Genomic DNA, 23,899 nt, shown 5'->3' with positions numbered 1-23,899 from the left:
GCAGGCAACTCCATTTCCTTGGACATGCCCATCCCCATGAGTAAGGGCTGCAGAATCAGACCCAGCTTTTCCTTACCATCTTGCCAAAAACACTGGCACACAGAAGGAGGAAAAGAAAAATCCCACTGACTGCTATCCCTGCTATTCCTGCTCTCCATGACAGCAAACTGGTAAAAGGCCTGACTCAGAGGCCTCCCCTGAAAAACCTGCACTGTCACAATTGAAAGATGGGCTCGTATAATGAAGAAGTCTCTCTCCCCAACTCCTCCCTCTCTTCACAAGAGAATTTGAGTTAGACTGATGGTGGGAGAGCTTCATGCTTTATCTGGCTCCTTCTGCACGAGTGGCAGAGTCAGGGAGAGTTTTGGAAGCAAACCACACCGTTCATGTTTCTATACTTTTCCTTGATCTCCAGCCCACTTCAGCAGACCAAGAAGCATATGGGAGTCCAGTGGCTGGCAGCTGTATTTTGGGTCTGCAGGCCTGCATTTGATCTCAGCTACACCTCTTACTTACCAGCGTCACTTCCTGGATGTCAGGGCATAACCATGGACTTACACTGCCTGGAAGAGAGAAAGAGGCACCCCAGCTGTACAGATTAACTTTGTGAACTTGGGTTTCTTCTTAATTAGCACTGCGTCTATTTCTGAAAGCCTGAGCATTACGGAATATAAAGATCTTTGGAATAACCTTTATATAAACAGTATAATATTATAACACTGTTATTACACATCATTTAGCATAAAGAGATCTCCAGGTTACTTGAGAAGGATGGCTTGTTTCAGAGACCCAGTCACGACAGACACAGAGCCATTAAGTCATCCAGAGAAGCAGCGGGAGCCACCAGAACAGCAACACAAGTTTTATGCCCTATCCACAGAGTCACCCACTGCAGCTGGTTTATCATCTAAAATCATGTTGTTACCTTCTTCTTCAGCAAGAGCTTCTAGCCTATTTCTTTTGCATAGATGTACATACGCTTTCTGAATGAGGCTTTGGCACCTCGCAGCCCTCTGCAAACAGAGGTCACCCACAACTGGAAAAGCCATGCTCCTCTGGCTCCAGGCTGTGGCAGAGACAGTGGCTGCAGGGAAGGGAACTAAGAAAAACAGCAGCATTAAAAGTAAGAACTTATCATCTAAAACCATGATTGAAGCCTGGGGCTGCTGCACTGCACCGCGCTTCCATGCAAGGGCTCTGCAGGAGTAGCAATTGCTCCCACATCTCCACTGCATCCCAAGCTTCACGCCACCACCAGACTCCAGCATCAAGGATGCGAGTGAGCTGTGCACCAGCCAGGTACACTGTGTATGCTCTGGGTACCACCCCCTCTTGCAGCCAAAACTGCCCGGGAATCATGAGGTAAAGCTGCTGCACCAGGCAGCAGGAAGGAGATGCCACTTGATACCAACACACTACAGCCTAGTCAAAAACTCCTGTTTGACCTTAAACCACACACTTTTACATGGGAGAAATATTCCAATCACTAAACTGAGACACATCCTTCCACCTCCTCTCCAGTCACAACAGGAACACAAACTGCAGAGCCACCAGGCTGTGGGCTGTAAGTGGGGTTCCCAGGAAAGCCCACTCACTAGATCCCACAGAGAGGCAGCGGATGCAGTGGGTGCTGTGGAAAATTCCCACCTGTAAATCCCTTCTTCCCATGGCCGCTCCTGCCTCCATGCGGCAGCCGACACACAGGGTGCCATGGCTGTCACCCCAAATGCTATTTCTCATCTCCTGGATTAATTCAAAGCTACTGTGAGACAGTGCAGCATGAGACACCCCCCAAAACAAAGCACGGTGAGAGCCCCAAGGAGAGGCTGGGGAACACTCTGGGCAACTGGAGCAAAACCCAGCCAAATCCACCTGCGCACCGACCGCCACTGCCTGTGCCGCCTTCCCTCAGCGGATGGAGCTCTCTCCGCACCAGCGGGAAAACCATGCTCCAGGAGAGCAAAACATGGGATGGAGATCCACACTACCCCTCAGAGCGAGCTAAGCACTGTTTAATTAGGTCTGAAACTGGATTTGCTCAGTAATCTACAGTTTCTCATATGGCAAAGGCAAGCACCAAGAAGCCAGCCTGCTCTGCTGGCGAACGGACTGGTGATAGCTCTGCTTCCCACCAACGGGAAACGGGAAGAGAGTTTGGGTCTGGCCCCACCGGCACTAGAGGCAGCGGGCCCAGAGGAAGCACCTTCTTACCGGCAGCCTTTGAAGTTATGGCAAGTAAGGGCTAGTGTTAGTGTCACACAGCCACATATACCGTGTGGGTAGGCTTAAACATACTTAAGTACGCACGTACATCCCTGTTTACTTATAGTGATGCTTATGTGTCTTCCCTGGCCTTACTTCCCAGAAGCAACCACCACATTCAGGGAACAAAAGCACAGTTTTTACAATACATGTAATTAAAGAAAAATAATAATTTGGTTAATTTAAGGGCACTAAAGTCCCAAATCTCGAAGCTCCATCCAAACGCTGCTATACAACACAAGAGAAAACTGCGCTCAAGTCCTAGCTGGTGTTTGTGCTCTTTCCTAAACATCAGAGCATTCCTCGCACCATGCTGGACACCGCAAACCCTTCAGACACGTCTGTTTATTTAAAAAGCAAATTGAAGTCACGGAGGGGAACGCTCCCCTTCACTGAAAGGAAAATAAGCCTTGCCTAAACCCTGCTTCCACTCCCACATTCGCCGCGCAGCGCCCAGCCCTCCCGCTCTCACCCTCCGCGCAGCCGGGGCCACACGGGGCCGGGACGCTCCGCGGCCGCTCTCACAGAACCCCTCTTCCTCCCAGACCGGCACCCGGAGCCCATTCAAACGGCCCCCGCCCCGCGGTACCGGCGCCCGCGGGCACGGACCGGGAGGCTGCATCGCGGGCAGCCCCGAGAGACCCCGGCTCGGGGATCCCGCTCGGCCCCGCTGGCCCCGGGGCACCGCGCTCCGCAAAGTTTCTCTCCTCTCCCGGGGGCCACGGTCCCCCCCCAGCGCCCCCAGCGCCGAGCTCGGGGCGGGATCCGGCTCCGGCCCGCACGCCCAGAGCGGGGTGCGGAGGCGGCCCCGGTCCCCGCTCACCTCAGCGCAGGTGACCCGCCCGCCGCGGCCCCGCGCCCGCCCCGCCGCCCCTCGCAGCGGCCCCCGGCGCAGACTCACCGCCGCGCCCGGCCGCGCAGCCGGCCAGCAGCAGGGCCAGTGCGGCCAGCGCGCACAGCTGCCCCCGCCGCCGCGCCCCGCGCTGCCGCCACACCGCTACCGCCGAGCCCATCGCGGCCACGCTCGTTCCCTCCGCTCCGCTCCGCTGCTCCGCGCCGAGCCGACCCGACCCGAGCCGCGCCGCGCTGAGCCCAGCCGGGGCCCGCAGCGCCGCCCCTACCCGCCCCCCGCCGCCTGCGCGCCGGCCGCCGGCCCACCGCCCCTGCGCGGGCGGGCGGGGCGGGGCGGGCAGGGCCGGGCCCGGGGAGGAGGGAGGGAGCGGGGCGGAGGGGGATGGACGGGGGAAGGGGCGCGCCGCGGGCGGAGGGGGAGTTTCGGCCGCCCTCGCCCCCTCCCCTCCGCACAGCCCCGCGGCGGGACCTGAGCCGCCGCTCCCGGGGCTGCCCCTGCCCGGCCCCGCGGGTCCCCCGGCGAGGCGGCACCTCCCGAGCTGCGCCGCACGGAGCCCCCCGCCTGCAGCCCCCCCGGACCGTGGTGCTGGCGCGGCCTGCGCATGACCTCCTGCGGCCGCGGGCATCGCTGACCCACCCACCCATCAGTCCATCCATCCACCCACCCACCCATCAGTCCATCCATCCCTCAATCCATCCAGTCAGCCAGCCAGCCAGCCAGCCAGCCTTCGAGATACATCCACCGATCCATTGAACCATCCACCCATCCATCCATTGAGATACATCCATTGATCCATCCACCCAGCCAGCCAGCCATCGAGATGCATCCATTGATCCATCCACCCATTCATTGATTCACCCATCCATCCATTCACCCACCCATCCATCGACCCATCCACCCATCCGTTGATCCACCCATCCATCCATTGATCTATCAATCCATCCATTCCTTCACCCACCCACCCATTCATCAATCCATCCATTGATCCACCCATCCATTCATCCATAGATCCATCCATCCATCCATCAATCAATCCATCCATTGATCCACCTATCCATCGATCCGTCCCTCTGTACATCCATCCATCCGTTCACCACCCATTCATCCCATCCCATCCATCCATGCACCCATCCACCTATCTATCCATCCATCCATCCATCCATCCACCCATTCATCCAGCCCATCCATCACCCACGACCCTGCGTCCTGCAATAGCCTGACCTCTGCTTTATGCTTAGAAACAAACCCCCCATCCAACCCCATCCCTGCTCACCAGCAGGACCCTGCTCAGAGCAGGAGCCAGCCTTGGCCTCCATGTTTCATACACACACACTCTGGAGAATTCTTACTGTGGGGTTGGCTCTAGTGAAGGTGTTGGAACCAGACGAGCTTTAAGGTCCCTTCCAACCCAAACTGTTCTGTGGCTGTGATTCCCGCCTTGCTTACACTGCTCTGAGCTGGGTGAGCGGCTGCCTGCTCCACCGCCCTGCACAGGAACCAGTGCAGGCAGAACTCTCCCACAGGCCTGTGACCACCACACCTCTGGGCGAGGGCCTGTGCAGGGACAGATGTGAGCTGATCGGTCCGGTGTGCTGGCACTGACACGGAGCCATGCCACCATCCATGGCACCGACTCGGTGCCGTGCCACCATCCGTGGCACCGACACAGAGCCCCACGGAGCCGTGCCACCATCCATGGCACCGACTCGGTGCCGTGCCACCATCCGTGGCACCGACACAGAGCCCCACGGAGCCGTGCCACCATCCGTGGCACCGACACGGAGCCGTGCCACCATCCGTGGCGCTGACATGGAGCTGTGCCACCATCCGTGGTGCTGTCATGGAGCTGTGCCACCATCCGTGGCGCTGACACGGAGCCGTGCCACCATCCATGGCACCGACACGGAGCTGTGCCACCATCCGTGGCGCTGTCATGGAGCTGTGCCACCATCCGTGGCGCTGACACGGAGCCGTGCCACCATCCATGGCACCAACACGGAGCCGTGCCACCATTCCTGGCACCGACTCGGAGCTGTGCCACCATCCGTGGCGCTGTCATGGAGCTGGGCCACCATCCATGGCACCAACACGGAGCTGTGCCACCATCTGTGGCACCAACTCGGAGCCGTGCCACCATCCCTGGCACCGACACGGAGCTGTGCCACCATCCATGGCACCGACAGGGAGCTGTGCCACCATCCATGGCACCAACACGGAGCTGTGCCACCATCCATGGCACCGACAGGGAGCTGTGCCACCATCCGTGGCACCGACACAGAGCTGTGCCACCATCCATGGCACCAACACGGAGCTGTGCCACCATCCATGGCACTGAAACGGAGCTGTGCCACCATCCATGGCACCGACTCGGAGTTGTGCCCCCATCCATGGCACTGACACAGAGCTGTACCACCATCCATGGCACTGAAACGGAGCTGTGCCACCATCCATGGCACTGACATGGAGCTGTGCCACCACCCATGGCACCAGGCAGCCCCTGCACCAAAACCTCAGTTGGCCTGAGCCCTTCACCCTCTCCCTGTTTAACCTCTGAACTGCTGGTTCAGTGTTACCAAACCCCACTGGCTGCGCCGGAGCCAGGGTGTTGTGTGCCCACGAGGAGACTGCTGCCTCTGCAGGCCCGCAGTGGTGAAGAGACACCCTTACCCCACTCTCCAGGAAGGCCTCTGGGGTTAGGGACACTTCTGCCCCAAGGCATACGAGGAACACCAGGGAAAGCCTGGGTTTGAACCCTGAGCCCCTAAAGCAGCGCTGATATTTGGGACCTCTGCCCGCCCCCCGGTGCTCCCATCCAGACAGCAGCAGCAGCAAGGGAGGCTGCTGCGATCAATGGGAGGAGAGTGTGAGAACACGGGCAGCACCATCTCCAGTGTGAACACACTGAATCAAATCAAAGGAGACTGATGCAGCAACAGAACAGAAACTCCCCCAAAATACTTCAAACGTTTCATCATTCCAAGTTAAAACACTCCTGACAGCAACTTGAGACACAGGGAGCAGCCTGGAGAGCTCAGCCTGGTCCTGGCCTGCCCCAGCGCCACAGTGCTCACGGTGCAGGAGCTCTGCTTCCTCCACACCCCTTGCTCAGTGAGTCTTCTCCACTCCATGCATCACCAAAGCCCCTGGGAGCTGGCAAGAAGAGGCAGCTGAGACACAGCACAGCCACAGCCACCCGGCACCCTCGGCTCAACACGGACCCACATATCGCCCTGCCCACACCAGCAGACCACTTCTGACTGGAGAGCCACCTTGAGATGAGATGAACAAGGAAGGGGAAGAAATGCATCTGCTTCTATGATCTCAATGCTACTCAAGAGCTGATACGGCTGCTGTGTTGCACCATGGCCAGTGTTGCACCATGGCCGCAGAGTTACACCATGGCTAGCTCCATACAGGCACTGACATAAATGAAAACACCACTCTTGATATTTTTCATAGAATCCCAGCCTGGTTTGGGTTGAAGGGACCTCAAAGCTCCTCCAGCTCCAACCCCTGCCATAGGCAGGGACCCCTTCCACTGGAGCAGCTTGCTCCAAGCCCCTGTGTCCAACCTGGCCTTGAGCACTGCCAGGGATGGGGCAGCCACAGCTTCTCTGGGCACCCTGTGCCAGCGCCTCAGCACCCTCACAGGGAAGAGCTTCTGCCTAAGAGCTCAGCTCAGTCTCCCCTCGGGCAGGTTCAAGCCATTCCCCTTGGCCTGTCCCTACAGGCCCTTGTCCCAAGCCCCTCTCCAGCTTTCCTGCAGCCCCTTTAGGCACTGGAAGAATTTTGATTAGTTACTATCAGTTCCCATTAGAGACGGTCTTATTCTGGGCACAGCATAGAATCATAGAACAGTTAGGGTTGGAAAGGACCTTAAGATCACCAGGTTCCAACCCCCCTGCCATGGGCAGGGACACCTCGCTCTAAACCATCTCACCCAAGGCCTCGTCCAACCTCGCCTTGAACAATGCCAGGGATGGAGCACAATTTTATGCATCTTTTTATGCACTTGGCTTCCAACCTCCCTTCCAAGGGTTTCTTGTGATTCAGAGCTAAAGCAGGATCTCAGTCCCCAACACTGCTCTTAAACATTTATTGCCCAAGCTCCTCCTCACAGCTTGGGAAGTGCCGGTGTCACTGCTGGCCTCAGGCAGGCAGAGTAAGCTCCCAGTGCACAGTAAATAGACCAAATTAATGGCTGTCCCAGAATGTAACTATGGAAGAGGTGTTGTGTTTTGGTTTGGGGATTTTCCAGGTAGGACACACTCCCTTCCCCCTGGCAGGACAGGTTTTAGCCCATGGTAAACAACTGTGAAAGCTCTAGTGCTGTCACACACCACAGTAAGTCACCCCACCTGGGATGGTGCTGGCTCTGATCAACACCACGTGAAACCAATCAGCCAGGTTCAGGGGAGAGGAGCTTGGGGCGAGTGCCCCCATTGCTGACAGGACAGAGAACCATGACTGCACTCCCCAGGTATTCCTTTTGGATCTGAATGAGTATTCCTTTTCAGAGCCACTGCGAAATCATCATTCACCCCCCCATCACAAGCCTCCTTTGGTCCCATTGCAGAGCTGCTTGAGGTGGAAGCTTGCTGTTTTGGGAACTGAGACTGGGAGTATACCGGGTAGTCCAGGAACACATTCCCCACTCAGAATCACAAAGTGATTTAGCAAATTCCTTACCAGCGTAGTAAGTACTTGTGAAACATTTCCATTTCTGGGGAGCAGAATTCACTCCTCTCCCACTGATGAACCAGCGTGTGGGAGGAGCAGGCATTGCACCCATCTGTCTCCAGGAGGAAATAGAAGGAAGGGAAGTGCTGTGGATGTTACCCTTCCAAGGGAAAAGCTCTTATATTTATCTTCTGTCGGAGCCTTCTGCAAGACAAAAAGAACTGCTAAAGAAAGAACAGAGGATACCGACACACTGCCGAATACTCAGTCTGCTTTATATCACCTCGTCCACTTTCTTTCACTCTTGTTTCTCATTTGGCCATTTTGATACTCTTTGAGGAGCATCTCTTGATCTCCTAACAGTGTGGGACTGTTCAGTCCATCAGATCACAGCTATGTCCAACCTGATTCCACCTCTTAAAAAGGTGACTCTGATGATCTCAGTGCTTTTTGAGGGCCAGTCAGCAAAGATGGACATTAAAGACATTGTGACTGTTCTTTGGAGTTGCTTCTGCAATCCAAGTGAGGAAATCCTATTTAGCTGGCTTCTGCATCAGCCGGGCTGAGGAAAGGAGATAGCAGAGGCACAGACACCTCCTCTCCTTTACTGACAGACTTTGAAGGGCAGGGAACTGCTGCTTCTTTCAGCAGCTGCTCATGGATTCCAGTCAGTGTCTGGGTACCTGTGCACAGTGGGATCCTGCCTGAAACAGCAGTCGAAGCTAGCTGAAACTCTCATTGGAACTACCAGGCCAGGAACCAGTCTTGACACAGATCAAACTTAACAAGACTGACTTATAAATCTTAATCAGTGCAATGGTGTTCAAGCCTGTGTTAAATCTGAAAAAGGGGCTGAAAACCAGCAGAGGTGCTAAGGAAATTCCTCTTTTACCAAGTGCTTCCTGTGATGCTCTAGTGATGCACGTGAATGTGCACAGGTCTCTGCTCGCATTGCTGGCTGCTCCGTGCTCTCCTGGGAGGCTGTGGAAAGGCTTTGCTGCAGGCTCCAGAGGAGGTCCCACCAGCTTTGATAGGACCCTCGGCTCCCAGAGAGCTGGACTGCAGAGGGGCTCTGCTGATGTGCTTTTATTCTTTCCAGAGCCTCATCACAGCATAAAACCACATCAAACATGGGGAGAAAACTGTGTAAATCACAGGATACAGATGTGCAGAGATGACAGCCAGATGTGCCTTATTGGAGCTAAAGAACAGACAGGGCTCTTTCAAGGAGAGCAGCCTCGCTTACTTGGCATTTTCCCCTGCAACTATGCCAAGTTCTGCTTTCAGACCAAATAGAGATTTTCTTCTGTTTGGACTGGCAGATTGCGCTCACAAAGAGCTTTCAGTTCCAGAGGAAAACGTTCAGGATTAGTGCGGAGCAGCATCTTTAGGTAGAGGTTACCCAGCCAGAATCCAGGATACCAGAGACTGCGATGCCCAACTGGCAAGCAGCATCCTGAGTCAGTTTGGAGGATGAAGCAGGGGCTGGACATATACAATAGCTGCCCTGGAGCCTTGCCCAAATACACACAGGTCAGGGACACCATGAGATCAGGGCTGGGCAATACCCTCCACGAGGAGACCAGCTTGGGCAGCAGTATGACACAATCAGTGAGTTGTACTGGTGATACACTTCACACACAAAGCTGCTGCTGGAGACCCAACTAAGGCAGCCTTGGCAGACCAGAAAGAAAAAACAGGAGCTTTCCTTGCTTTGGATTTCAGTCTAGAGCACTATGTTCAGTTCACAGACAGTCCCTGTGCCATCCCTCCAAGTCTCTGTCTAAACAGAAGTTTTCACCCTTTCCTCTTTCATTTTAGACTGGAGATTAGGAACAGCTCATTCCCCAGAGGATGCTCAGGCATTGGAACAGGCTGCCCAGGGAAATGCTGGAGTCACCATCCCTGCAAGTGTTCACACACTGTGGAGACGAGGCCCTCAGTGATGAGACCTTAGTGGTGGCCTTGGCAGTGCTGGGGAGCGGTTGGACCTTTGATGAGCTCTTTTCCAGCCTGGTTGGTTCTGTGACTGTGCTCTCGGGTGTTAGCTGGTTTTACGTGTTTTGAGCAGTTTATCAGCAGGATGGTGGTGGCTGTGCACAGTTGCTTGTTTCCTGTGAAATTAAAGAGGTTGGGTTACACCAGCGTCAACCCATCAGCCTTAGACACATCCCTTCCTTGCAAACCACAAAGGGGCTGCACTGAAGCACGCTGCTGGCTGCTGCCTCCTTCCTGCATGGGACCCCCTGGTGAGCAGAAGGCTCATGTGAGCGACCCTCCTCTGCTCCCCTGCACAGACACACTAAAGCCGCTTGCTGGCGATGCTGGTGTCAGTAAATGCAGGTGACTGCACTGGGGGAGGTGGCAGACTCCTCCTTAGCCGCTCATCAGGGATGTCACCGCTGGGTGTGTGATGGAGAGCAGGGAAGGGTGCCGTGTCTTCCCTCAGCTGATGGGCAGTGCCACACCAAGCAATGACAAAGTACTTCCTTTCCGTCACACACTCACACTCTGGTTTCAAAGTGGTTCAAAAGGCTGCCCAGCTGATAGGATTTCCATGTAGAAACACTTTACAGCAGTTTAAGCTGCACCTGCTCCCATTTGATTGAAGAGCATTTAAATAAGTTAGCATCTGCTTAGATGAAACAGCTTAAGGTCCTGCCCTTGGATAAAGGTGGGTGTCTGCCTTATGAAGGCTGGTAGTTCTCCTCTCTCTTGAGCAAAAGTGCTTGCACTTGGATGCTTGTGGGGAATTCAGGATTTCAGGGAGTCACCAATGTGACCTTCCTGCAACAAGAGGGAGGCCCATGTCTACCACAGAGCTAACAAACCCATGCTCTCATTCCCCAAGCAAACAGAGCTCTCTGAGTCAGGGAATGATGTGGGATACACCTGAGTCCAGCCAGTACCATGCAGAGGGACAGCTGAGTGGGCAGTGGCTGGAGGGAGCCATGGAGATGGACAGGGAGCACAGGGGGAAGCCAGGGAGGCAAAGGTGAGGAACTGGGGGAGCTGGAGCACATCAACAGAAAGACTTGCAGGATGGAAACATCTGCTGTGCAAAGGAGCTCCCCATGGGGCCACAGCAGCGCATGAACCCCAAACCCAGCCAGAAGCAAAGCTGCAGGGTCTGCATCTGGGTGCCACAGAGCTGTCTTTGCTCAGCCAAGAGCAGAGGCTGCATGCCAAGGACAAGGATGTTTGTCTCTTCTGGTTTGGGGGCCACTGAATAGAGGGAAATGGCATGGGAAAAGTGAACAACTCTGGAGCCAGGCTGAGAGAGCTGGGCTGGGGCAGCCTGGAGAAGAGAAGGCTCCTGAAGGGGAGACCTTAGAGCAGCTCCAGTGCCTAAAGGGGCTCCAGGAAAGCTGGAGAGGGGCTTGGGACAAGGGCCTGTAGGGACAGGGCAAGGGGAATGGCTTGAACCTGCCCAAGGGGAGACTGAGCTGAGCTCTTAGGCAGAAGCTCTTCCCTGTGAGGGTGCTGAGGCGCTGGCACAGGGTGCCCAGAGAAGCTGTGGCTGCCCCATCCCTGGCAGTGCTCAAGGCCAGGTTGGACACAGGGGCTTGGAGCAAGCTGCTCCAGTGGAAGGGGTCCCTGCCCGTGGCAGGGGTTGGAGCTGGAGGAGCTTTGAGGTCCCTTCAACACAAACCAGGCTGGGGTTCTGGGATTCTGTCTCCCAACAGCAGTGTAAGCAGAGCCCCAGGTCCATTCTCAGAGCCCATGCGCATGCACGTGCCCATGCCATCTGTGCTGCTTCTCCCTCCCGTTGGTGACGGGGTGCCTGCTGTAGGGAGGCAGCAGCAGGAATGAGCTCTCCGCCTTTCAGCTGTTCAGGAAAATAAACAAGGCTGTGACAGAGCTGGTTTCTGGCTTGCCTTGTCCCAGAGAGCCCGGGTTTGGTGCTGAAGGAGGGCAGTGACATCCGGCGCCCCTGCTCCTCTCCTCCTCTGTACACGCTCAGACAGATCTTTCCAGAGCTTGCTGTGTCCTCACTTGACTGAAGATTTGCAGTTAAATACATGAACAAACAGGTGCAAGAAGCAGTGTGCACTGCATTTGTGCATGTATGTATGTACATCTACATCCTCCTCTGCCATCAGACATCCCAGCTCTGCCGCCCCAGGGCTGCCACAGAGGCTTGCTCCTGTGGTTAAGCCCCTGCTATTGACCTGTCTTTGGGAATACCTGGATAAGCAATTACTGAATTGAGTCTGCAAAGCACAAAAGCCAGCAAGGGTTCTTTCAGGATGAAAGAGGCAATAAACCCGCTGGTATTAATAGAAAAATATTTGTTACTTCATGGGATGTCAGGGCTTCCTGTGGTTTGAGGTTATGTCTTGCATAGCTCGTTGCTGAATGCCTCGGGATGACTCTGCTTTCCTTTCTGCCCTTTCAGCAGCCAGCTTGTTCGCTCTGAAACCAGCGGTCTGGTTTGCAAATAGAGCAGTTCTGCATCTCCTTAATGATGTCCCCTCGCACTCTGCTCCCAAGGGCACACACAGGCGAGGCCGGTGGTACCTCTGTTTGCATCGTGCCTTGGTAAGAGGCTGCAGAATAACACATGGAGCTGCTACTCTACCTGCCCCAGAGCACCACAAACCAGCACCACTTAACAAAATTAAAGGGCAGAAAATTCAAAGCAAATGCAAATGAAATCCTATTACACAGAGAGAGAAATCGCCCTCCAGGACCCTTTGCCACAGGAACTTGTTTCCGAGGCCAAACATAATTTTTGAAATGCAAAAGGGGCTGGGTAAGCGTGCAAATGTTGAGAACAGCAGTGTCCGAATTAACCCTGTGTATCCAGAGTTCACAGCTTACACCTTGGAAAAGCCCTAGGAAGGGTCAAGGAATCCAATAAAAAACTTGATGATCACTGATCCAGCTGCACCTTCACTGCTGAACACCCCTGTGGTGGCCTGCAGGGAAGGATGCTCATCTCCAAAGAGCATCCCAGGTCACAGACTCTGCCCCATCTTGCTCACGTGTCCCTGTCCCCTGGAAACCCCCTCTTGCAGACAACAGATTTCTCACATGAATTTCTTCCCTTGGCCTGCATGGAAGCACCTCCTGTTTGCTGCCTGCCTTGAACTCCTGCTGCTTCCTTGTTGCATGCAAGGACTTGATAAGCTCTTTATGACAGAATCTCTCTCCTCTTCCTCTCTGGCTGGGCCTCAAGCTACTAATGCAAGACTCATCACTGTGTCAGCAAAGCCACACCAAGCCACTGGCATCCCAGCACTGAGGATATGGGTTACGAGTTAGACCCATCAGAACCCTGCTGTTGCACCGAGCTGATGGGTCGCAGGCAGGGGAGGTCCTGCTGCAGGAGCCGAGGCTCAGCTCTGCACTGCTCCTCACAAACTGTCCCTGCCGGGGCAGCTGCAGGGCTGCTCCAGGGCCACACAGTGAAGGTCCATGGCAGGGCCACAGGGAGCTGCTCCAGTCTGCGAGAGGACTGCACACAGCACATCCCCCTTCTGCCTCAGGCAGTCCCCACTGCTGCTCCTCGTCCCCTCTCTGCCCTGCCCCTGCTAGCATTTAATCACCCCAGCCTGGGAAGATCACAGAACCCCAGCCTAGTTTGGGTTGAAGGGACCTCAAAGCTCCTCGAGCTCCAACCCCTCCCATGGGCAGGGACCCCTTCCACTGGAGCAGCTTGCTCCAAGCCCCTGTGTCCAACCTGTCCTTGAGCACTGCCAGGGATGGGGCAGCCACAGCTTCTCTGGGCACCCTGTGCCAGCGCCTCAGCACCCTCCAGCCTGATGTCTCCAGTAAGTCCTGTCCAAGGGCTCCTCCAGGGCCCTCATTGCCTTGGCACCGCAGAACCATCTGCGCTGGTGTTACGCTCTCCCAGATCGCTCTGTGCTGCTTCCCTCCTGACACAGACCCATCTCCTTCCCCCTTTTCCATTGCCACCTTGGTAATGTGCCTGTGTTTTGTGACAGCTGGAAATTGCTTCTGCTGGCAGCAGAGGGGCTCCTGCTCTGCAGGAGAGGTGTCAAAACTTCAAAGCCCAGGGGCTTTTTGCTCCCTCAGCACTGGAAGGACCTGTATGTCACAGAGATCCCTGGGCTAATCTATGGATCTGTATCTGAAACCAGCTCATCAGCACTTCACATACGAGCTGATGCAACAGTTTGCAGTGCTGCAGCTTCATCAGATAATTCCCAATTACAGGGGGAAATGTTGCTGCTTGGCTGAATACCTGAACTTACTGGCCCAGCTGAAGTAGCTAATTAAATCAGTGGAAGGAATCACTGCTCATGTTTCCAGTGATTAGATACATGGTTCATTGCTTAGCCCTTTTTTCCCAACTCCAATATAGCAGAAGACAGAGAAGTCATGCAGGAAGGTTCACTGGTGTCCTAAACCGGGACTGAAGCACACTTGAGCTAACAGAAGACCCAGAGTGAGATTCAGCAGGGGTATTACCTCCTGCCCAGTGGTAGCCCTCATGTCTCTGCCTGTAAACATGTTACTTGACAAAACCTGTCACCAGTTCTCAGCAGCTGAGCACAAATACGCGCAAATGATGGGCACCAGTTTGTGACTCGGCTCGCTTTGGAGTCCAGGAACACTGCCCAAAAGCTGCCAGGGATGCGGCAGGGGGGCAGCGCCTCTGGGTGCTCTGCGCATCGCTTGTGCTGCAGAGCTTGACGCTGCGTTGCCGGGACAAGCGGTTACAGCACGCAGACAGCTGGACCCCGGCTTAGGCTCCCTGTCAGCCTCTGGTCCTTCAGGCAATGCGTCGGGGAGCACGTCCGTTGCTCCTGGAGACATCTAGTGAGGAGGAAGCATAGTGCAAACACAGCCGCCTAAGAGCGCTCCTATGGAGAAACCCACCTGCGCGCAGTACATGAACCTGGACATGGAATTCCCAGTCTCTAACGCATGCCCCTCCCAGCTTTGTCAAAATAAAACCTTTCCTTCACTGTCGAATGTCAGGTTTATTAATCAGATGCTGAGCAACACAGGCTTAAACACATGGGAACCTTGACTCCTCCAGCAATGACCTGCTCCACTGCACCAGTTACAGCCTCCCCAAAGGCATCTCACCAAGATGCACTGGTTTCACCGTAAATGTGCGTGCCTTGGGCATTGCAAGTGTGGCCATAGCACACGTGGCCTCAGAAAACAAGTGCAACTCTTAATGGAAAAGGAGAGGAATCCTCTCCCTCATAAATAAGAACTCCGAACCTGCTGGCCAGGGCATCCTTGGGTCACATCACCTGTAGCCTGCCCGAGGGCTGTCAGGGCTGCTCCTGTCCCCATTCTGGAACATAGCAGCAAGGGAATGATGTGGAAGAAAACTACAGAGAGGGCAGGAATAGCCAGCCCATTGGCTGGTGTAATGCAGCACTCCCTTCTCATGCAGAACAGAAAAGAGTGGCTACATGTGTTTAAACTGCCCCATCACTTACTGGGCAATTTTAGCTGTTGATTGTGGCAGGGCTGAATATGCACAAGACAGCTTTTAAAACTTTAAAAGGTAGCTGAAAACTTCCTTAACTGGATACAGAGCAGCCACGGGTTCATCAAAATGTGCTTTGCTGTAATCGAGCTTCCAAACAGCTCGATTACGTTAAAGCTGTAGGATAGTTCTTACACTATAGTGAGATAGATTCAATGGTTTATGGTCTGCAGGTCCTTCAGCATTTCAGACCCAGTGAGTATCAGCTTTTCACAGTGAATATATATGCTTTCAGGTCCCTTCAATGCAACCCAGTCTGGGGATCTGTGATTGTCCCTTAGAGGTATTCCTCAAATCCCATTTCAGGTAACACCTCCCCGAGCAGGCCCTCACCCTCTGAAGAGCAGTGGGGCTGAGCTGCTCAGGAATGGAGTTGCTAAGAGAACTCCAACAGTCGTGCACATGTCAAGGAGCTGTGCTGGGAAAGCAACAAGATTTTTCCCTCCTGCAATTAGGGAGAAATGGGTAATTTGCCATGAATCAAACTCCTAATGAATCAACCCGAGTTCCACTTGTCTGCACTAATAAGTGAGACTCCCTACATGAAAGTCAAGACTTTGTCATTCGCAGGGTGAGCAATCACTGTTAAGGCAGCCGCATCACACAAGGTACCTGCACCCTCATTTGTTTCAGTGTGAATTAACCCTAATTATCTCTGGCTGTACTTAACAGCCCATCATGCAAATGCCAGGCACATGGAGAGAACACACATCAGGACACTGCATTTTGTAACAGCAGCTGAAGAAGCAATAGTCTTACCTAGACAGACACGCTCAGGAAAAATACTCTAAATTAAGTCACTGCTTGACTTTAAGTGGATTAGTTCAACTGCACTCAATCCTCAGTGCAAGTTCCTGCTCCAGAGCAAAATGACCTAAATTTGATTTACTGCTGCTAATTTCCAAACTTAAATAATATTAAGGCCGCTGTAAATCAGAGCGGCACCGGCCCCATGGAAGTTAACTGCAGCTTAAGCAATGGATCTATGTAGGCAAAAAAACAAACCAAAAGAAACATTCCAAGGCTGCTGGCACTGACCTGCTGATCCATCAGGCTGCTTCCCCAAGAGTGCAACAGTTAATGCTGCCTGGTAACCCCAGACATCTTCGTGCTCCAAATTGCCTTAAACAAAATCTCAAGCCTGGGTAGAGAAAATCAGGAGAAAAAATTAAACTTCTGGTCAGCATCAGCTTTTTTTCTAATCCTAATAAGAAATAGGAGGCAAATCTCTGCTTCCCATGCTCAGGAACTTGGCTGGGAGAGATTTTCCATTAGCTCATGTGGATATCCCAGGTACCACCAGCTAAGCATCTGCTTCGAAAGAATAGAGATGGAAGAGGAATGGGATCCTTCCTCGTGGAAACACCAAGGATCTCCCCTAAATTTTGGTACCTGCAGGAAAGCATCTTCCCTGTCCATCCATTATTGCCTGCCCCTTGGGGTTATTCCACCAATGCCACCAGTATCTTGCAGTTTCATAGGACTCCAGGGCATGACAATGTCCTGGTGCAGAACGGGGCCACTCAGGCTGGGTTCCCATGACAAACCGACCTTGGCTGCCCCAAGCTCTCAGGTGAGCAGTTGGTACCCATCCCACCAGCTGCTTGCAAGGGGCCTTGTGGGCATCTTCTGTTATGTTTTGGATAAGTACAGGTTATGACATTGATGAGGGAAGTAACTGAGCCCTTGGGTTTTGCTCCTCGCAAAGCCCTAGAGTTACTGAGGCAGCAGTACTCTAAGTCAACAGCAGCCTTTGACAGCAGACTCCCTGGTGCTCAAGGTCTGGTTTGAGTCAGGGTCAGTAAACCCCTAGGGCAGGGCTGTTTCCCCTCCCCTGGACTCAGCCCGCTCTCAGGAGCAGAGCCCAGGCCCCGCTGCCTGACACCACAGTGCCTGTGGCAGGGGCGAATGCTCCTCTCCTCACCAGCACATCCCAGAGGCTGTTCTTGGGCAGGAATGACCCCAGCAACAGGATGGGGCAATAGGCCCAGGCTCCCTGATCGCTTCCCTACAGCCATCTGCATACAGAGGAGTACGAACATTTGCAGTGCCTGAAGAAGCATCCATTCTCCACAGGCTGGACGGCAGGTGGACAGGGAGCCAGGCTCCTGTTTTGGCAGGAATTAACCCAATTCAGTGTCTTTATGATACTTTGAACATTGAGACCAGTGCATTTAAACCCAGCCCTGCTCACTGAAACAGTCTGGGCTTTTCTGGCTGGAGGTCCCAAAGGCAGGAAAAGATGCCTCCCCCACTCCATATTATCCACCTTTCCCAAGGAATGATTTTAAAAGTGAAGTTGAAGCTACACAAAGAATTTGATCTTGCTGCTGAATTTCACTATGAGGGTGCTGAGGTGCTGGCACAGGGTGCCCAGAGAAGCTGTGGCTGCCCCATCCCTGGCAGTGCTCAAGGCCAGGTTGGACACAGGGGCTTGGAGCAAGTTGCTCCAGTGGAAGGGGTCCCTGCCCGTGGCAGGGGTTGGAGCTGGAGGAGCTTTAAGGTCCCTTCAACCCAAACCAGGCTGGTATTCTGGGATTCCAAAGAGTCAATATACTGTTCCCAGCATTACACTCATGTTATGCAAATAGCAATTCCCGTTATTTGCTTTGAATAAAAAGCCCATATCTATTCTTCCAGCATCCCTACTTATTTTCTTTGGCAAAGTCTTACTAATGCAAAATCAGCGCTGCTCCACCACACTCTGGAAGGCACTGCCCTGTCATTTAGTCTTATGCTCGTCCACCGCTCCCCAGTCCGGTGTTTAGAAAGCTCTTCTCGTGCAGCCCTTTTCCCTCGTACGCACGCTCATAGAAACACCCCTCTCCAAGTACGGCTGAGCAGGAGAGAACGGAATAACTTCTGTTTGTGAACAGCATTGACACCCCTGTGCTCTGACCCTCAGGCAGCTGTGAGCAAGCAGAGCAGTATCAAGATCACTGCTTAGGCGGGGAGCTTGTGGAAAGGCAGCTGCTGTTGGGGGAGGAAAATGGGAAGTATCCTTTTGGGGAAAAGGAAGTGTCCTTGCTAAATGACAATTCAGATAATTTATGAATACAACCTACATTTCACCTTCTACATATTCATTTCTGTGTTCGTAATATCCATTCACCAACTACTTTTCCAATATTTCTGATTTTTGGTAAGAACAAGCCTTTGGAGCTGTGGTGCCTCTCAAAAGAGCCCCTGAACTCTGGCTGGGCAGGGCAAGCTCTTTGCTTCTCACCCAGGTAAGATCATAAAATAAAGCCCAAAGAACCCCCAGACTGATCAGAAACCTGGGGAGGGAGAAGAGAAATACCAAACGAAATTAAAAAGCTGCACCAGTTTAACACAGCCAGCATCAGGAGAGCCGTCAGGACCAGAACAGCCAAGGGCCTGGCCCTGTGGTTGCAGGCTGAGCTCTCCCACTCCCAGTGAACCAGCGGTTCCTTGGATTGGCTCCGTGACACTGATGTTCCTGCACATTTCACTGCCAGGAGATGCAGTGCCGGCGCTGAGGCCCAGGCTGCTCCCAGAGTCCAGGTCCCAGGCAATATACATACGGTGATCTTGGACATTTGCTGCTTGCTTGGCTGCAGTTTGCTGAAGCTGATGTGCATCAGATGGGTGCCTCGGGCACAACAAACAAACTGTTCCTTCCTCCCAGGCCGCCAAGTGAAAGCCCTCACTTTCTGAGGGCTCCCAGCAGCCCTGGAAAGGAGTTTCTAGATTTAACTCTACAGGGGAAAATCTGGTTGCAACCGAGTGCTTGAAAAGCCTCGCTTTGCCTGGAGCGCGTGAGCGCATCTGCAGTGGGGCGGTGAACTTTGCTGAACAACGTGATGTGGGTGAGACTGGAAGTGCACAAAGGTGTCCTTACACTGGCAAAGGGAAGGACGTGGCAGCCAGTTACAGGGATGGAGGATCTCAATTAGGTGTGAAACTGCCACATGTCCTCCATGCCCAGTTCCTCAGGTGGGTTCATTCACTGTACTCGCTGTACCTGAGCAGGATGGAGGCACAGGAGCCAGCCGGGACCAGGCAGCTCCAGGAGCGAGGCCACGTTCTGGCTCCGAGCAGGAGCTTGCATTGGCTCAAAGACAGCGCAGGATGGGGACACGGCACCACGTGTCCTGCAAAGCCATTCCCAGCATGTCCTATAGCTTCCTACAGAGAGCTTGGCTCTCACAAGCCACAGCAGCAGAGGAGGTGCAGCAGCCAACCGATAACAGCCCCGACATCACCCACCCCTTCCTCCCAGCCCCTTCCTGTGTCTGTGTGCATAGCACTTCTCCTGAGAGCAGGGGGGTACCGCGTACACCAGCGCTGCAGGAGGGGTGGTGCGTGCCTGCGTGAGAGGAGGAACAAAGCTTTATCTTAACCGAAGCTGCCTTCTGATCGGAAACGTTTGCCTGCTGTGCCTGTTCTGCAGTACCAAAATCGCCCAGAGGCTTCTGTGACTTCTCAGCTGCCTTCACACCTCGCCCCAGAGCAGCTGCACGTGGCATTCCTGTCCCTGCACCCTCCCCTTCCCATCTCCCTCCCTGTCCGCACAGCGTTATCCAGCTCTTCACATGAGCCCAGCTCTTGGGGTGTCCAGCACTCAGTGCTTCACTGTAGTCATCAGCGGGACCTCCAGAGCACAGCCTGGCCAAGTCTCTTGGTGTCAGTGCGGAAGGAGATCAGTCTCTTATCAGGCCTATCTAGAGCAGCACCCTTGGTTCGGTGGGAAGAGCTCCAGGTGTTTTGGGAAAAGCTAGAAAACCCCACAAAGATTCCACAACTTCCCTCCCAGAATGATACACAGTGTAGGGAAGTTTCTATCCCCTCCTCCGCCTGTCATTGCATGTGATGTTTTGTCTCTCTCTGGAGAGAGGACTTGGTGGATGCTGTTGAACCACACACATCTGGCTAAAATCAAAACCCACCCAGGGACTATTCTTCTCTATAGTGAGAGAGGGGAATTCCATTGGATGGGATCTGGCCCCAGGCAATGCATTAATACAGACAAATGACAACAACAGAGTCCCTTTGGTTTGGATGTTGCACACAGCCCTCCTCAAACACAGCACTTGGGAGATTCCTGGAACAGCAGTTGCCTTGCACTCGGATGAACAAGAAGGGGGATAAATTTGTGTGCATGTAAAGCAGAGTGTGTGCATGTCCACAAGTGCATGTGTTTAAACTGTGATTCCCTATAACTGACTCTAACCTTTGTCCACAAGTGTAAATCACTGCAGGAGACAAGGATTAAATGCTACTTCTAGTATTTAAGGAAAACCAATTACTAAAGCCGGGCACTTGGATCTCAGCCAGTAGGATGGAGCTCCCAGTCAATGGAAGGTGGTGGGAGATGAGGCGAGAGCAGCAGGACACCCACTGCAGCCTCTGTTCTGCAGAGGCTGGGGGAACAGAAGCTCACCGGTTTGTTCTCTCCCGGGTGGAAAGGTGCAGCACAGCAGCATGAACAAAAGTTATGGGGTGTTCTGGTTTAGTCTGCTGTTGCTTAGCTCCAGATAGAGTGTTTGATGCTCAAGCTTCAGTTCACAGCAAGTTTCTAAAGGCTCATGGTGAATGCAGCCCAAAGTGATGCACATAAACTGTATCTGGTGTACTATTCCCTTGCCTTACTGAGAACTAGAGTTGTGCATTGTGTTTCTTGAGCACTACAGCAGAGCTGTGAACATTTCCTTTTCAGATAAGGAAAGAGCTTTTGCTTATCTTCAGTGGACCACAAGCTGTCACAAGCTCAATGTTAGCTGGGGTGTTATATCTCTGTGGTGGAGGAGAAATAACGTGGCTGCACGCCTCAAGATGAAGTTATATCTCCCCCATTGTGCTCATCACAGCCTTGACTGCATGATCCCAAAACACAAACCCTAACCAACAAACCCCAGCCCCACACAGCTTTTCCACATGGTACCTAATAACACATCCATAGCAGAGCGCACTTAACATTTAGAGCAGCATCACATGGATCCACATACCTCACCTACATATTGAATCAAAGTGGTAGATCTATACTGGGCTATCAGCTCTTAAGTGACACAGAGTTTGAGATGCCCGAGTTTTGAAGTGGAGTTTCTAGGTCAATACAGCACACTAACAGCATCACAGGCTCAGACACTGCCCACAGCAGGTCACCTTGAGCAAGACACACTGAGATGACTCTGAAAACCCCTTTGGCAGCCAGGAATTGCCACAGCTAATGATGAACTGATGGCCTGAGCCCTTCAGCAAAGGGAAGTACCTCTATGGCTGGTCAAAGGCAGCTCAGGGCAGCACCTGAGGGGAAACACTGAATCTTCACAGGGCAGGAATCCCTCTTCCAGACTGACAATCAAACCACATCCAGAAGTCCCCAGTGGGAGAGGCTCTGCTGATCCCAAGTCATACCAAGGAAAGCTGGTGGCAATTGGTGTGGGGGTAATTGAGTGGCTGAATAGAAAAAGCAAATTGTCTTCTGGGTGGTATTTTGCCACCTTGTGTTCAAAGTGACTGAGCAGACAGAGCTGCGAGGCACCACAGGGCAGATGGCCCTAACGGCTCCCCAAGCTTTGCTTCCTGATGAACAGGACACTATTTCTGGCCATGGGAATCATTGCTCCAAGCTCTCAAAAGCCAAAGGAAAGAAAGGAAGGTGACACGGAACCGGTTTCAGGCCAGTTTGTTATGGGGATAGTTAGGGCAAGTGGTGATTTTTAAGCGATTAATACACTCCCTCTTCCCAGTGAATGGTGCCTATGCTGACCATGCAGAATGTCCTCAGAGTATCTGCACGGATTTAATCTCCCACTATCTGCTGGCAGCCAGTTAAAGACAGAATGACCATCAGCTATGACACCAGTGCTGAAAGCATTAATGAAATGGAGTGAGTGTTACCAGAAACCTAAACCCAAACGCCTGCTCTGCACAGTCCATTGCCATGCAAGGACTGCCGAGGAGCACGAGCCCTGCCCAAGTCCTGCTCCCATGCCGAGCACCCCAGCATGCCCATACAGCCCTGGCAGCGGTGATGTTCTGTCATGTTCTGTCACCTCCACCTTGCCAGCAGCTGCTGTCACATCCAGCCTGCCAGGAGAAGTGCTGGTGTGACCAGGTTCTAACCCAGCAGCATCACTATCACAAAATAACTAATGATCCCTATTGCCACAAAGCCACTGAGGATTCAGTGACGCTTGCGTCATCGCTGCTTGCTTATGGCAGGTAGAGGGGAAGCAGCAGGAGCTTTTAAATGAGCAAATAACCTATGAACTGGAGGACAGAGCAGCCACCCAGCACAGCACATTGCTCCCATACCCAGCAGGACTAAGAGAGAATGGTTACTTACCATTGATAAGCTGCTCAGGGTGACCTGGCTGCGTCCCAGTAAGCCCAGTACCAACCCCACACAGCACAAGAGCCCTCCCCACCCCAGCTCCTTCTGGTTTTATAAGGGTAGGCAGCAATCAACCCCCAAGTGCCCTCCTCTCCTCCTATCCCCAGAGCTCCTTCAGCTGCTGATTGCCTTGACTGGGCTGCAGGAGCACCTGAGCCCTCCTGAGCACTGGAACACAGCTCCCAGCTGTGCAGGGCCCAGCCCTGGCTCTTCCCCTTGCAGCAAACCGGGGCTGTGACCTGGGCAGCCTCAGCCCAGGGAGCAGGAAGGAGCTGCTGGGGCTGCTGAGCATCGAGGCATCAGTGCTGCAGGGCTGCTGCGCTCTGAGCCCCTTGCTCCTCAGCCAGGGCATGGGGGTGGCTTTTGCAGTGTGGAACTGAGGTGAGGGGGCACATTTCCCTGCCTGAAAGCAGGAAAGGGAGAAACGAGAGAAACCTGTGTTTCCTCATGACCTTGTTTATCCCTCCTCCTCTTCGGTCCATTGCTGTTTGCTCCCATTACGTGCATTATCCATTCTTCCTGGTCTGACCTCAGTATCACTCTTCTTGTCTCTAGCAACTTCATAGAACCCCAGCCTGGTTTGTGTTGAAGGGACCTTAAGGCTCCTCCAGCTCCCACCTCCCACAGGTTTAACCCTCCTTCAGTCTTGGCTGCTGAGCACAAACTGAAGAGGTGGCAGAGCCTTGGCCTGGAGACCCTGGCCGTTGGCCACTCACACCAGTAGCATTTGGCAGAGAAGGGGAAAGGAAAAAGCAGTTGACAGTTCAGACAACCTGTCAAAAGGGGTTAGGAGAGCCCCATCTCTCATGGACAGAGCTCAAAAGGTCGGGCAGATGAAGCTGAGGAGACTTTGGCTTGTACTGCTGTGCTGGGGCACGGGGAGAAGCCATGTGCAAAGACGGAGGAGCTTGTTGGTGGGCCAGGGGATGGGGTGCTTCAGGCAAAGGGCAGCAATAGCCCTGGTGATGCTTTTGGCAGGAGAGGAGGAGAGCAGGGGCTTGGCAGGGCCCTGAAGTATCTGTCTGCCTGGAGACGGGCAGCTGATGTGGGAGAGAAATGTCTGCTCCCCCGCGGAGCTGTGGCAGTCATCTGTCTGTGGGAGGAATGGAGGGTCTGGCCGGCTCCTTGGCCAGCTGATGGGGCAGACGTGGGCTCGGAGCCGGGTGGGGAGAAGAGCAAGGTAAAGGCGACAGGGTGAAAGGAAGTGCTCTGTGAAAGAAGCAGCAGGTTCCAGGGCAGGGGGGTGCAGGCACCCTGTGCCCAGGGC

General features: G+C 53.7%; 1 protein-coding gene across 4 annotated transcripts in view; it reads right to left on the bottom strand.

The window, feature by feature from the left end:
* SLC24A3 (solute carrier family 24 member 3) overlaps positions 1-3,276 on the bottom strand; it is a 181,061-nt gene extending 177,785 nt beyond the window's left edge. For all 4 annotated transcript variants that reach the window (XM_061356932.1, XM_061356933.1, XM_061356934.1 and 1 more), the window contains exon 1: positions 3,164-3,276. In XM_061356932.1, the coding sequence (XP_061212916.1) occupies positions 3,164-3,275 (112 nt within the window). In that variant the 5' untranslated portion in view covers position 3,276. The remainder of the gene's footprint in view (positions 1-3,163) is intronic.
* Between the last annotated feature and the right edge of the window lie 20,623 nt (positions 3,277-23,899).

This window comes from Neopsephotus bourkii, unplaced genomic scaffold, assembly GCF_033783945.1.
Source record: "Neopsephotus bourkii isolate Nb327-2 ecotype Australia unplaced genomic scaffold, CSIRO-AGI_Nbou_v1 NB_873, whole genome shotgun sequence".
In the NCBI taxonomy this organism is placed as follows: Eukaryota; Metazoa; Chordata; class Aves; order Psittaciformes; family Psittacidae; genus Neopsephotus; species Neopsephotus bourkii.
This window is presented reverse-complemented; position numbering and strand designations above follow the sequence as displayed.